The sequence below is a fragment of the Saimiri boliviensis genome, chromosome 3 (genome assembly GCF_048565385.1).
Source record: "Saimiri boliviensis isolate mSaiBol1 chromosome 3, mSaiBol1.pri, whole genome shotgun sequence".
Taxonomy (NCBI): Eukaryota; Metazoa; Chordata; class Mammalia; order Primates; family Cebidae; genus Saimiri; species Saimiri boliviensis.
Genome location: NC_133451.1, coordinates 83670980 through 83686054, shown reverse-complemented (window position 1 = coordinate 83686054; position 15075 = coordinate 83670980). Strand labels below are relative to the sequence as shown.

Here is a 15075-nt window from a genome sequence, read left to right as displayed (position 1 = left end):
CATTATCCACAACACTAAGGCAATCTTAAACAGGCTTGGCCAAAAATGTTCTGTGATCTCACTACTACTATCTGGATTTTCAAATGCTATTTGTGGAAGATCTCCCCTCAAAAACAAAAAAGGATTACTTGATTTGCTTACAACAAAGATGTACCTTTATTAGCAAAAGTATAAAAATATCATGAATGTATTGCATTTCTACTAAGTGATAGGTTTCAAAGAGATCAATCAGAAAAAATATACAAAAGCAATATTTAATCAAGATTTGTAATTTATGTTTTTTTCTACTGGCTTGTTTTGATTAAGATACATGTTGATTTTTTATTATATAATATACTCTTCTAAATTAGTTTATAATAAATAGTAAGGAAGAATGATAGAATAAGGTAGAAGTGGGAGTTAAAACATGTGAATATATACTTGTGTGATAAAATGCTTTTAAAGCAAAAGTTATTAGAAATAATATATCTGCATACTTTACAAGCATGGCTTTTTGTTAAACTAATGTAACAAAATCTCAAATAAAAGTGTATTCTAATGTGACATATTAAAATTAAGTAATTATTTTATCTTAAAATCAGATAATAGGGACCTCCTGCCATTACAAAATAATCTGTGAACAAAGATTGAACTATTATACATCCATAGGACTGAACATTTGTCTATCTTAAAAAGATATTGTTAATCTAAATGAATATTGGTATTACACTCAAATTTAGTGATAAAATGGAAATTACAGTTTAAAACTTCCTGGCTTATTGAACATTTCAAAAAACAATTTTCTTTAGCGGCATCTATTATGAATACCTTCTTAGTAGAACTGTTGTCTATGCTAATCATATAATATTATATGCTTATATATAATCATATAATATGCTTATATGATTATATATAATCATATAATATGCTTATATGATTATATATGATTATATATAATCATATAATATAATATTGCTTTTCCCTGTTGATAGTAAGAATCCTCTGCCCACTGTACGGGCTGCACAAACGTATATTAAGTATTGCTCACTGTACATCAGCCTTAAAAATCAATTCTCTTCAGCTTCTTTGAATACTCCTTAATAAAGAAAAACAGATAGGCAGTATAAAAATGATCTCAATATGTTGACTCTATAGTGAATATCACCAAATATTTTAAAGTTATAAAATTAGGTACTCTAAGAAAGCCTCTGGGCACCTTCTGTCAGTTCTTTCTACTTCACTTTTGCTTGAATTGATTAGTTATTAAAATTTAGATCAAACATAGAGGTAAAAAGCTGAATAGTTGAATATTACAGACTTTGAGATTAGTATCTTTTAGTATAATAGCTGTTATTGTTTGCCTTGTTCAAAGAGGATCATATTGCATGCCAAGCCAAAGGTTGAAAAAATTCAAACTTATCTATTCATTTGCAGGCAAATATTTATGATGTCAGTATAGAAATCATAAAATAATACACATAGTAAGTAATGTGCTAGTAAATATTTAACAACAGGCTTGTCAGAAATAAGAGGTCCCAATTTGCAGTGTTTGCCAATTTCTGAGGCATAAATACTCCCACATGGCTGATTCAAGCTACCAAAATGACATAAATATACATGTTGGAAATCTGTACAGAAGGAATTATATAGTACTTCCACCATGTGAATCTCAAAGATGTAAATAATCTCACAAGTGTAGATAATAGTAAAATAAATAGAAAATTTTTTGAATACTGATTACTCTTTTTAAAAGCAATTTATTTAATTATAAGTTGATATAATTTATTCTGATGCCTTTGCTTAACTGCCAGTTCACATAATTTCTGAAATTCTAAGAGTAATCAGGTGGTGGATCCTGCCTGTAATCCCAGTACTCTGGAAGGCCAAGGTGGGTGGATCACGAGGTCAAGAGATCGAGACCATCTTGGCCAACATGGTGAAATCCTGTCTCTATTAAAAAAACACAAAAATTGGCCGACCATGATGGCACGTACTTGTAGTCCCTACTACTCAGGAGGCTGAGGCAGGAGAAACGCTTGAACCTGTGAGGCGGAGGATGCAGTGAGCAGAGATGGTACCATTGCACTCCAGCTTGACAACAGAGCCAGAGTCCGTCTCACAATAAATAAATAAATACATAATCAGATATAAGCAGACCACTCCAGCATAACACATCGCAAGATCCAGAAAACCCAGACACAAAGGTTGCCCTAGTGATATAACCTGTATGAGACACAAAGAAGTTATCTTCCAGTTTTTGTGTATGATATGGTTTGGCTGTGTCCCAACCCAAATCTCAGCATTAATTGTCATAATCCTCATGTGTCAAGGGAGGGGCAGGTGGAAATAATTGAATCATGGGGGTGGTTTCGCCCATACTGTTTTCGTGGTGGTGAATAAGTCTCATGAGATCTGATGGTTTTATAAATGAGAGTTTCACTGAACAAGTTCTTGTGCATGCTGCCATGTAAGACGTGACTTTGCTCCTTCACTGCCTTCCTCCATGATTGTGAGGCCTCTCCATCTATGTGGAACTGTGAGTCAGTTAAATCTCTTTCTTTTATAAATTACCTAGTCTCAGGTATATCTCTATTAGCAGTGTAAGACCAAACTAATACAGTTTATAACAGCTGATGAGAACACATTACTGGAAGCCCCAAAAGTCTATGGCATTCATTTCTCTTATATTGCCTTTTTTCTTCCTGATTCAATTCTAGACCCCAGTGGTAGCTGCCAGCATTATCAAAGTGTTCAAAAAGCAAATATTAGCAATCATTATAACATAGAGACTATTCTAAATAATAATATTTTTCTCAAATTCCTTATTAACATCTCTGATCAATAAAGATAAATCTATTTAAAGACAATGGGATATAATACAAAGTCACAAATTTCAGGCTGCTGCCCTGAAACTACACTTAGTAAAGGAAAATAATTTAAAATTTCTAATACTTATTTCACATGTCTATGAAGTAGTAATATTCATGTGTATACTTTTTATAGAAATCCCTCAAATAAAATAACTGTTATAATTATAAAAAACCAAAGCAAACTTGAATCCTAAAGAATGCCTGATTTCTGGGCACAAAGGTAAAAGAATACCATTATGCATTTTCCTGATTAGCTCACTTTTTCACTAACTGGGCCTAGCCTGTGGGGAGGGCAACTACATTCCTTAGGCAAAATAATTCAGACCTTCAGATTGAATGTTACCGTAATTCAATTTTACTGAATTTTGATCATGATCAGAATAAAAATGACTAAGTAAACTATTTTTTTTTGTATTATATAAACAAACCTTTAGTATCATTGATGTGAAATACATTGAATAGGACTCTCAATAGCTTTATAATAGCATGTAACTATAACTTTATAGCTGATACCATTTCTCCTTACCTGACAAATAGGGGGAGGCTTGGGATCAATTTCTTCTTAAGTATTTCATAAACTTATAATTTTAAAGCTAAAGAGTACCTTACAAACCAGAAATTCAAAACATTCATTTGATATATAAGAATAGCTAAGCTCCAAGAGGAAACCTGACCCCTGTCCAAGGTTATGCAGTTAATTACTGACACAACAGGGTCTAACCACCTCTACAGACTTCATTGTCTACCAGCAGTGAAGGACATTAATCTTAGAGTAAACCATTACCTCTTGAAGAACTCTCTTCATCTTCAATAATAACGTCTTGACTGCTGTGCAGTCCTGTAACATCAGTCTGAATGGCAGAGAATCTATGCCTCCATTTTCTTCCACACCTTGTAGGGGCCAATCTGCAGATGGACTGTTGGGCATTCGGCTGATGTGGGAATACCTGGCTTCTTGATCAATGTCCTTTGTTAATTTCAGGGAAAGATTCCTAACAAGAAAAAAAAAATGAACAAAAATTACAGTGCAGCATGCTTAGAGCAGTATTTTCCAAATTGTTGATCAATGTTTCTAGTATTCTAGAAAGTATTTCTCGTGTCCTCATTTCATGAGATTAGTTTTTTAAATTTCAAACCCTCTAGCAGAAATTATGCAATGGGTAAAATGTATATTTAGTGGTAAAATTCAATGAAAATTACTGTTTTAGGATACAATCTTTCTATTAAAAATTATTTCCATTTTTAAAACCAAGAGACCTATCTAATAATGATAATTAATATCATAGTAACATACTTCAGAATACCTTTAAAAACAATTGGCTTGTGCTTAACTTCAATATCATGTATATGTTTGCAAATTATATAATTTTCTTATATTTTTTATTATTATACAATTTTCTGAATTATATGACAAAATACTTTAGCAACCTAAATAGAGAAAAAACAGATGACCTGCCACTTGCCACCAAGTTCAGACAAAGATAGAGATAAGAAAATATATTTTTAATTACTTTAATTCATGTGTGATTATTCACAAACATGATTTAACTGAGTTTATAAATTACTAGATAATTAGTAAATGCATTTAAAAATAATATTCAATTTTTTACTTATCTTCACAGGTAAGTTCAGTGGGTATAGCTGCCCAGGGAAGGGGTAAGATAATAATTACTACCTCCATTTTATATTTATAATGAAATAATTTTAAGAATTAGGTTTAACACTTTTTGAGGGTTGACTATTGGCCAAATACTGTGCTAACCACTCCATGTGTGTGAATTCATTCAAACCTTGAACAAGTTCAAAAGGTGGATATAATAAAGTACAGATAAGTAAATTTTCTTGGAGTTAGAGCTCGTAAGAAATGGACATAAAATGAACTAACCCTAAGATTTTTCCTCCTACTAACTGCATACTGTACACATATATAATAATTGCTAATGTTTATATAGTTCCTATTGAACTTCAGGACATCATGTAATGACTTAATAGGTGTTAAATTATTTAATTCTCGCGCCGGGCGCGGTGGCTCAAGCCTGTAATCCCAGCACTTTGGGAGGCCGAGGCAGGTGGATCACGAGGTCGAGAGATCGAGACCATCCTGGTCAACAAGGTGAAACCCCGTCTCTACTAAAAGTGCAAAAAATTAGCTGGGCATGGTGGCACGTGCCTGTAATCCCAGCTACTCAGGAGGCTGAGGCAGGAGAATTGCCTGAGCCCAGGAGGCGGAGGTTGCGGTGAGCCGAGATCGCGCCATTGCACTCCAGCCTGGGTAACAAGGGCGAAACTCTGTCTCAAAAAAATAAATAAATAAATAAATAAATAAATAAATAAATAATTTAATTCTCACAACAATTCTTTTAGGTTAGTACTATTATAATCTCCATTTCTGAGTGGGTGATTTGAGTCAATAGAGGTTAAGTAACTTGCTGATAGTCACACAGCTAATAAGGGACATTACTGAGACCTGAATGCTGGCAATGCACACTTAGTCCTAAACCACTACAGTGCTGCATTTTGTGTGGAAAACAAGCACGCAAATAAACAAAACAGCATACTTAGAGTTATACTAAGAATCATTAACATTTTCACTTTAAAGTATATATTTTATTTGATACAGTTGATTCAATTTAATTATATTATGCCCAACTTGCAATGAACTATGCAGTCATTCTTAAAGGCTTCTGTTTAGTGTTAATACTTTCTATGGCTCTTTTCTCTAAGACCAACCAGAAGAAAATCAAGTATAAAAATTAGAAGTCATCATAGATATATATTAAATTAGAGTAGTACTTTAGCTATAATTGAATTTTTGAAGATGTATTATTTTTAAGTTGTGAATTTTTAGTCCTAATATATTTGGAATATACTAGGCTGACTCAGTAAATAGTTATATAACTGAAATTGAATAGATAAATACAATAATGGGTGAATAAATAAAACATAATTTGTTGTAATCATCTATGCCTACAACTCATTTATACAAAAAAAAAATTTCTGTATTGTTAATTGTTATGAATTGCAGGACTCCTGTCCATGGTTTGAAGTTTCCTGGCACAACTGCAATAAAATTTAAATTATATTTCTATAATTACTGTTAGCTTGGCGACTCTTTAGAACTATCTGGCCAATAATGGATCTAAACATCCATGAGGACTGACGCAACTTTCAGAAATCATTTTAGTGTGAAGTTCTAATGCCGTATTTCAGGGAATTTACTAAGGCTCTGGAGATTATAATTTAACATTTCCAAATTTAAATATCTCTGCCATTTTCAAATAGCTAAGATGAGCCATGTACAGAAATGCATTTTGAAGATAAAATTGGTCATTTTCATACTTCAATAATTTGAATCTATTTTTAAATCCCCAAAGGAAAAAAGATGATGGTGTTATTTCCACAATTATTGAAAATATCCACATTGTGTTCAGTAGACCAATGATAGCTGAAGTTGCAGAGATTAATAGGATTCATCATTGATTTTAAAGATTCATCACAATTATTAACTTTTTAGTATTTAATACCAAAAAAAAACTAATATTCTTTCACATATGAGAAACAAACTAATTTATCTCAGAACATTTTATCTCTACATGGAAAAAAAGATCTGCTACAAGGCTATAGTAATCAAAACCATTCTTAATTAGGTTGAAGCAGTTAGTGAAAGATCTGTTAAATGGGGCTGACACTCAGCTGCAAAGGCCAGCAGAATCATCTTGTTTTACGTTGATTGTCATTGTCTTTCCAATTGTTTGTTACCTATGTTTTACAGCTGTTCAGTATTAATGTTTTGAACAATAGACATTGGGCAGAAAAAATACCCAAGTGTCTCTGGGTAAGTTCACCTAAAATTATCCTTGTGGTTGACAGGAAAATGAAAAAAAAATCTCTAATACTAAGTCATAATTTCCTCCAGTACAGAAAACATATAGTAAGGCTGGAAAGGGGAGAATAAGATTCAGGTGCTCTTCTGTTCTTAGACGTAGCAGGGTTCACTGGATAATACAATTCATGCACTTGGGGACATATAACTCTGTCTGCCAATTCTGAATTATTATAGTTTCAGGAAACTGAACAAATGTGCTTTATATCACCAAAGATAGTCCTTTAACTTGGCCCAAAAAAGAGTTTGATACTGAAGCTGGATACAGTGGTTCATTAATCACCATAACTACTCCAAGCAAAAAACAAAGACAATGTAATCTACACTGAACACATTTATACACAGTTCATCCTCTCTGTGTCAACTTCATGAATCTTCAGTAAAATTGTTCAGTAATATTTACACATGCCTCATTGCTTACGAGTGCTAACCAAGTTTTTATAATTTAAGATTTAGTAACATTTAAAGTTTGAGACTTATAGATTTTTCTAAGTCCATAAGTATCAAAATAACACAGGTTTTGGATAAGATTAATAGCGAATCTCATAAATATTGCATTAAGTGGATTACTGAATGATTAGAGGATTTGAGACTTTCAACTGATACCTAAAACATTTAACTTAAACTACAATGATGAACTGGCTTTGCACTTTTCTCAATAAGATACTTTGTGTGAAAGGAATTTCTTACCAAACTAGTTCAAAAGTTCTCCTGTAATTCTCTTTTCAGTATGGTAGACAAGTTTAATGGGAAAATAGTTATCTTGATACGAACTACAGGGTAACTGAAAGATTTTCCTTACCTAAGAGAGAAAGTAAGAATATATATATATATATATATATATATATATATATATATTTTTTTTTAAGACAGAGTTTCGCTCTTGTTACCCAGGCTGGAGTGCAATGGCGCGATCTCGGCTCACCGCAACCTCCGCCTCCTGGGTTCAGGCAATTCTCCTGCCTCAGCCTCCTGAGTAGCTGGGATTATAGGCATGCGCCACCATACCCAGCTAATTTTTTTGTATTTTTAGTAGAGACGGGGTTTCACCATGTTGACCAGGTTGGTCTCGATCTCTCGACCTTGTGATCCACCCGCCTCGGCCTCCCAAAGTGCTGGGATTACAGGCTTGAGCCACCGCGCCCGGCAAAAGTAAGAATATTTTTATGATTTTTTTTTTCTAATTTAGCTATAACTAAGTAGTATCAGTGGGTAGTGAGATTTCCTCTTGCCTACCAGCACTCTTCAAATCATTTGAAAACTTCTTAATATAATGGCCCAAATGACTATCAAAATACAAAATTATGTCAGTTGCATAGCATTGATCCCATTATCTGTCATAGGAAACTTTCCTTGTTTAGTGCAATGACATCTTTCATTATAGGGAATGTCTATGGCCAAAAGGCATTTCAATGACTTACACTTTATAATGTAACTGTGATTTCTGAACCAAATTTCCAAAGAAAAGAAAAGTGAGTAACCCGATTTGCCCAGTGTAATAAATAAGCATACGCACACAACTGCCTTCCAAAGCTTCATTAAGTAGAGTTGCAGAAAATAATAATTTTTTAAAATCCTAACTTAGAAAACTTACTGTTGTTTAGACCTCATTTTAAAAAGGTCCAGGTTATTTATGGTGAGTTTTATCCTAGCTTGAATACTTCTAAGACCAGCACAATGAAATAAATCTATATTAATGAACTGGCATTCTTAGAACTTAACAGTTAACTATCTGTTTAAGAATCTACCTACAAAAAGGCTGTTGATTATGAATAACATATTCTTTCCATTTCCTTTCCAAATATACTGTTTGTCAGAGTGTGTCATTTTAGGAAAAGACTTGCATCTGAAATTGTTTTGTAACTGGATGTTTAGTCATACTTGTAGAAGAGATGAAATCAGCATTTCTCTCTATAGGTTAGAAGAATCAGCATTTCTCTCTGTATTGGTTAGAAGAACCTAACACTACGTTTAGATATAATGTACATGTGACAAGTTATTTCACTACTACCTGTGATATGGGGAAAAGCAACATAGAATTCAAATATCTTAATACAGCCAACAAGGTCTTTCATGGTCTAGAAACTGTTTCTCTCACAAAACCTCATCCCTTAACAGCTGCCTCTCTGCTCTTTGAGTTCCAAACACATTGGCCTTCATTCAGGCCCTGAAAATAAGCCAAGTTCCATCCCGTCTCAGGGCCTTTGCATATGTTGTTCTATCTGCATAAAAAAAATAACCCTTATCCACCTTTAAATCCTCTCTTAAAAAACATCAGGTTTCCGGAGAAACCTCTGCAGCTAGTAACCCACTCTGAAAAAAATACACAGGTACCTCTTTTATATGGTAAGACTTCATTTTAATGCTTACCACAGATGCATTTAAAAAACTCATTTGAGGGGACCTCTAAGAACACATTGGATTGAGCTGATCTACACTCCACCTCATGTCCCGAATACAAAGAAATGCTAAATAAGTTATAACCACCTTTATTTTAAAATATATTATAGTGCAAAAGGAAAAGCCAGATGAAATTCCAGGTGCCAGGTGAAAGAAAGCAAAACAGAAACAATTATACAAATTGCCACTGTGGTGGTGTCAGGGTATTGAACTTGCATGAGATCTCTAAACACAGAGGCTGCAGCAATTTTTTATCTGCAACAGACAAAGAGGCCTCACAGTGTTGATAGACATAAGAGTTCCAAACTTTAAAAAGCCTCAAAAATCCACTTGGTCTATGAGTAAATTAACTGCCTGCTAGAATAACTCTATTCTTTCTCTAAAGGAAGACAATAAAATACAGACTCTCAAAAATATGCCATCCATTCATGTCTGGCAAATATTCAAACAAGTCAACTTGCAAAGAAACAGAAAAACAATTTACAGACACACACTAACTATGAGATGATCCATATATTGGAATTAGCCGACAAGAACTTTAATCAGCATTATAAAAATGTTTAGTCTTTTAAAAATTGTCATAACAAACAAATGGTAAGTCTTAGCAGAGAAATGAACATTATAAAAATAAAAAAAAAATTAAAAAACCTAGAAACTCTAGAACCAATTGATAACATTTCTGAAAGGAAAGAATTATTATGGGCAGACATTGTTGGCTGCCTGCTCACTATTATACATTTTATACATCCTTCCTGCTTCTTTCAAAAACAAAACTTCTTAATTTGTTTAAATGCTGGTTCTATGACTCAGAGAAATAAGGGAAAGAGTGGGGTAAGAGGGCTTCAGGATTATGTTTCCTCCCTGGCAAAAAGAAAAAAAAAAATAAAAACAAAAATTATAGCTATTTTCCTTTGGAAGTCGTTTTATCTTGATATATTGCCTGGAATCATTGGTGCATCCCACAATGAGAGAGAGAAAAGTCAGCTGTAAAAAACTGGTGGCCGGGCAGGGTGGCTTATACCTGCAATCTCAGTACTTCAGGAGGCTGAGGTGGGTAGATCACTTGAGGTCAGAAGTTAGAGACCAGCTTTGCCAACATGGTGAAATCCCTTATCTACTAAAAATAAAAATACAAAATTAACCAGCCATGTTGGTGTACAACCATAATCTCAGCTACTCAGGAGGCGGAGGCAGAAGAATGACTTTAACCGGGGAGGTGGAAGTTGCAATGAGCCGAGATCACACCATTGCACTCCAGCCTCAGCAACAGAGTGAGACACTGTCTCAAAAAAAAAAAAAAAAAAAGAAAGAAAAGAAAAAGGAAAAAAAAAAAAGAAGTTGTGGAGCAGAAAAGGTGGGTAGACACGCCTGCTTGTAGAAGTTATTCTTTCTTGGAATTGATCAACTCAGGAGCTACCCTACCTCTAGATTTCTTGTTAGACAAGATTATGTTTTGGGGTTTTTCGGTTTGCTTTTACTGTTTAATAATCTTTGTGCTAGATTTTAGGTTTGTCTTTTACTTAAAGCATTCTAACTGGTATAACTGCTAAAGGATATAGTCCAATAAGAAAGACATTAAATCTAGAAGGATGAAATGTAATTAATTGTGTAAGTATTTCTATATGTGAGACTAGGATGATTCAAGGTAATAGGAACAGTACCTGTATTTCTTGTTCATTAATGTATCCATAAAACCTTGCATAATTTTATGCACTATTCATATAAATAGAATAATCAAATTTAGTATAGAAAAAGCATGCTAGTCCATCAAGCATAATATCTCAATTTAATATACAGAAAGCTCAAGTCTAAATTAATTCATTTTCTTTTTCTTTCTTTCTTTCTTTTTTTTTTTTTTTTTTTTTTGGTGGTGTTGTAGAGATGGAATCTTGTTCTGTCGCCAGGCTGGAGCGCAGTGGCGTTATCTCAATTCACTGGAACCTCTGACTCCCTGGTTCAAGTGATTCTCCTGCCTCAGCCTCCTGAGTAGCTGGGATTATAGGCACATGCCAGCAGGCCCAGCTAATTTTTGTATTTTTAGTAGAGATGGGGTTTCACCATGTTGGCCCGGATGGTTTCGATCTCCTTACCTCGTGATCTGCCCCCTTGGCCTCCAAAAGTGCTGGGATTACAGGCATGAGCCACTGCAACTGGCCCTAAATTAATTTTCTAACTGTCACACAGAGACTGTGAGATTCTGGTCTCCTGACTTATTTCTTTCACCATATTGTATCATCTCTCAATAGGGTTAAATTTTTAAATATACTTATATTTATCTATTTTATTTTCACTGAAGCTAGAATAGTGAAACACTATTAAGTTACAGTCTTAGGGAATTAGATTAAATAGTAAGAACTCTCATTATTAACTAAAATTAGTTTTCTTGTCCAAATTTTAATTTTGTTATTTTTATCTTTACACCTATCTTGGTACTTATTTGTTACCTTGTCCAAAATTTTAGAGAAAGTATCCTATGAGTGTAAAACTGATCATACAAACTCTGCAAATTCTTCCTTAGTCTTAAAAAGAGAAGACTGATGTGATTGTGTATGTTAAATACCTTTTCTCCATGTCATTAATGTTGTGAGTATTTTTTCCTCCCATTTTCCAATCTTGTTTTCACATGTGATTTGAAATCCAGGTTAAAAAGCATTTCACTTATAAAATGAATTAGAATTAATGAATGAAGAGATGAAAGTACAATAAGGTTGAACAAAAAAGATGCAAACTATTGTTTAAAAATCCCTTACACATAAAGATATACACCAAATCTGTTTATGCACACATACATATTTTTCACTTCGTAACTAATGATTTAATTGAGTAAGATGCCTATAATTATGCTGTGATTGAAGTAATAATACATTTGGGTTTCTTTCCCAGAGCATTAAAACTGACAAAGTTGAGAGCACAAAATCCTCAAAGACATTTCACATAGATGGAAATAAATCAAACTCTTATTTACTGCCCACTAATATTTATAGAACTTGCTCTTAACTTAAAAAATATCACAGGCTACCAGGTCTTCCTATGTCTGAGAGGTATCAATCAAATTTTTTTAATATAAAATTATTTCTCTTTAGTCTTTCATGCAATTCATCATATAAACAACATAAATCATCTGCTACGTTGGAACACTTTTATGTTCCATATTTTCCAAACTGCACATTTTTCTCCTGTGAAAATCAGAAAAATTTCCTACTCTCTCATTCACCACTATATGGAAAAGTAATTTTTTTTAGGGAAATTTTAAACGATAGAAGAAAAGTAGTGAGTTTAACACTCTTGTGAGGAATAATTATTTCACAGTGCTGCTAAAGAGCTTTTAAAATTTTCTAGAAGTTCAGTTTCATTGTAACTTTTACTACATTTACTGTCAAATGCACTTATAAAGATGAAAAACTTCCAAAAAGGAAAAGAATTTTACTATTTTATGTGATTCAATATTTGGTTGAAAATCGCATTTCCTAAATATAGACCCTGAGTATTTTTATAATTGCCTATAATATAGTTCTTACAGTTACCTGCTAAGTATTTTTGGCTTTTTAACTTACATATTATAATTATTCTGAAGTATTTTTAGTGGAAGAAATACACAAGATAATTTATTATTCATTTTATTTTTGCTTAATTATAATACTTGAAAATAGGTTACACTTAAAGATGCCTCAAAATGAAATTCCAATTTAATATATGACATTATGCAACCTATAGATAACTATTTAGTTTTAGAAGATAGTTCTATGTGCTTTACTTCTAATATTCAAGATGTGACAATCTAAGAGCTATAAGTGTTAGCCAAGAAATTATAATCTAGGAAATAATGTTTCCAAAAAGAAAATTCTTATCCTGTAATTTGACATAAAGGCAATATCTAAAATTATTGACATAATCCATAGTAGCTAAGAAACTAAAACTTCCAATACTTTTCAAAGGTAAAAGAGTTAATGCATGTAACTTTGAGATTATGACTTTGAGTAAATCTTTAGGGTGACAGAACTTTATCAATTAGAGAAAGGTTAATATAACCTACATTATTCCTCCCAAATTTCATATATTCCATTCTAAAAGTAACAAAAAGACTTGTGATAGTTTGTATTCAATTTCAACTAGAAAAAGATTTTCCATATTACAAGTCAAGGATTCCAGAATGCCATGACATATCCACTCACACCCACACACAAAAAATCATCTAGGTTACTTTCAAATATATGAATTCCAGAGCTCTACCTCCAGTCCACTGTGTCATAACCTTGTTTTGCTCTGTCATGCCTTTAGCTTTAACAAAAGCAGCAAAATACATTGTCAGAGCAGAATACATTAGATATATCTTCTCATGTTCACTGATCATACCTTTTCCTGGAATATATGTGAGTTTATGAAAAATCTAGGTAGCTAATTTGTACACATCTTTTAAAACTGAACTAACGCACCACCATCCCCACAAGGAAGTCCTCTCCAAACCTTTCTACCTGCAGCTGCACTGGTTGCCTCTAGTAACACTCTATGTACACCCCTCTTATTGTTTCATTATTAGAATGAAACAATGAAAATGACAACATAATACTTATAATGATAATAATAAAGAAAACCAGGATGGCATATGAATTTAGACATCCAGTAGTTTCATAAGGGGAATTCTGGAAAAATTTTCATGGCCTCTGAATTTAAATCCAGCCTCTCCTAAGAAATAAGATTATTGTTTCAGGGAGAACTGTTTTGCATAAAAGAAAGTTGTAGTGGAGGTTCAATTGTTTGAGAATAATTTTTCAATTTAATATAGAAAACATTCTGTCACTTCCCACTTATTTTGAAGGGCTTTCCAACTAAATAAAAAGCATGTAATTAGGCTCTAGGCAATAAGGTGTCACAAAGCCCTTTTCCTACAAATTGAGTTGCTCAATTATAATATTAATAATATATAATAAACTATAAATCAGTCTATCAAATCTAGAGATATGTTTTAGTTTGAATTACAAAGCTATAGTCTATGCTATGGATGGCTAGTTCAAACTCTGCAGCTTCAGAGTACAGTAAATAGAATACAGCCACCGTCACAAACCAAATTCGATAATAGATCGTTCTCATGTGATAAAAATAACAGATATGGCTTTGGAAACTAAAAGTATAATTTTTAACAACACATTAATCATCAACTACATTTTTAAAATATTTTTAAAGTCTTTGGAGCTCTTTGTGTAATATTAGCAGAGTAACAACTTGAAAAATACTGATTAAGAATCCTGCTGTGTTGAATTCATTATTTCTTAAACTCATTTGAATTCATTAATTCATTCTTTGAACACAAATTTATTGAGATAACTTATCAATGTCCTAAGAAACAATATTTGTGAAATATTATCAAAAATAGTTTCCTAGGAAGATGTTTGGATAGCGTATTATAAAATTCCAAAAGTACCTTTTATGGTATTACATTTTAAAACTCAATGCTAAATATTATTATAATAAAAGAAGAAGGCCGGGCGCGGTGGCTCAAGCCTGTTATCCCAGCACTTTGGGAGGCCGAGGTGGGTGGCTCACGAGGTCGAGAGATCGAGACCATCCTGGTCAACATGGTGAAACCCCGTCTCTACTAAAAATACAAAAAAAATAGCTGGGCATGGTGGCGCGGTAGCTACTCAGGAGGTTGAGGCAGGAGAATTGCCTGAACCCAGGAGGCGGAGGTTGCGGTGAGCCGAGATAGCACTATTGCACTCCAGCCTGGGTAACAAGAGCGAAACTCTGTCTCAAAAAAAATAAATAAAAGAAGATAGAAAAATTGCACTGTCAACACATAAAACTAACAAAAATGTAGTTATTTTTAAAAAACAAAAGTGTATTTAGAATTAATAAAAATGTAGTTATTTTGTAAATAAGGACAAAGTTAACTGTAAATGGACAATAAAGACAAAGGGTGTCTATCCTCCTTCCCTCTGAAATGGC

General features: G+C 33.0%; 1 protein-coding gene across 3 annotated transcripts in view; it reads right to left on the bottom strand.

The window, feature by feature from the left end:
• The window catches only part of CCSER1 (coiled-coil serine rich protein 1), a 1354615-nt gene that overhangs the window by 906279 nt on the left and 433261 nt on the right, over positions 1-15075 (bottom strand). For all 3 annotated transcript variants that reach the window (XM_039468593.2, XM_074396448.1, XM_039468594.2), the window contains exon 6: positions 3634-3841. In XM_039468593.2, coding sequence (XP_039324527.1) covers positions 3634-3841 — 208 coding nt within the window. The remainder of the gene's footprint in view (positions 1-3633; positions 3842-15075) is intronic.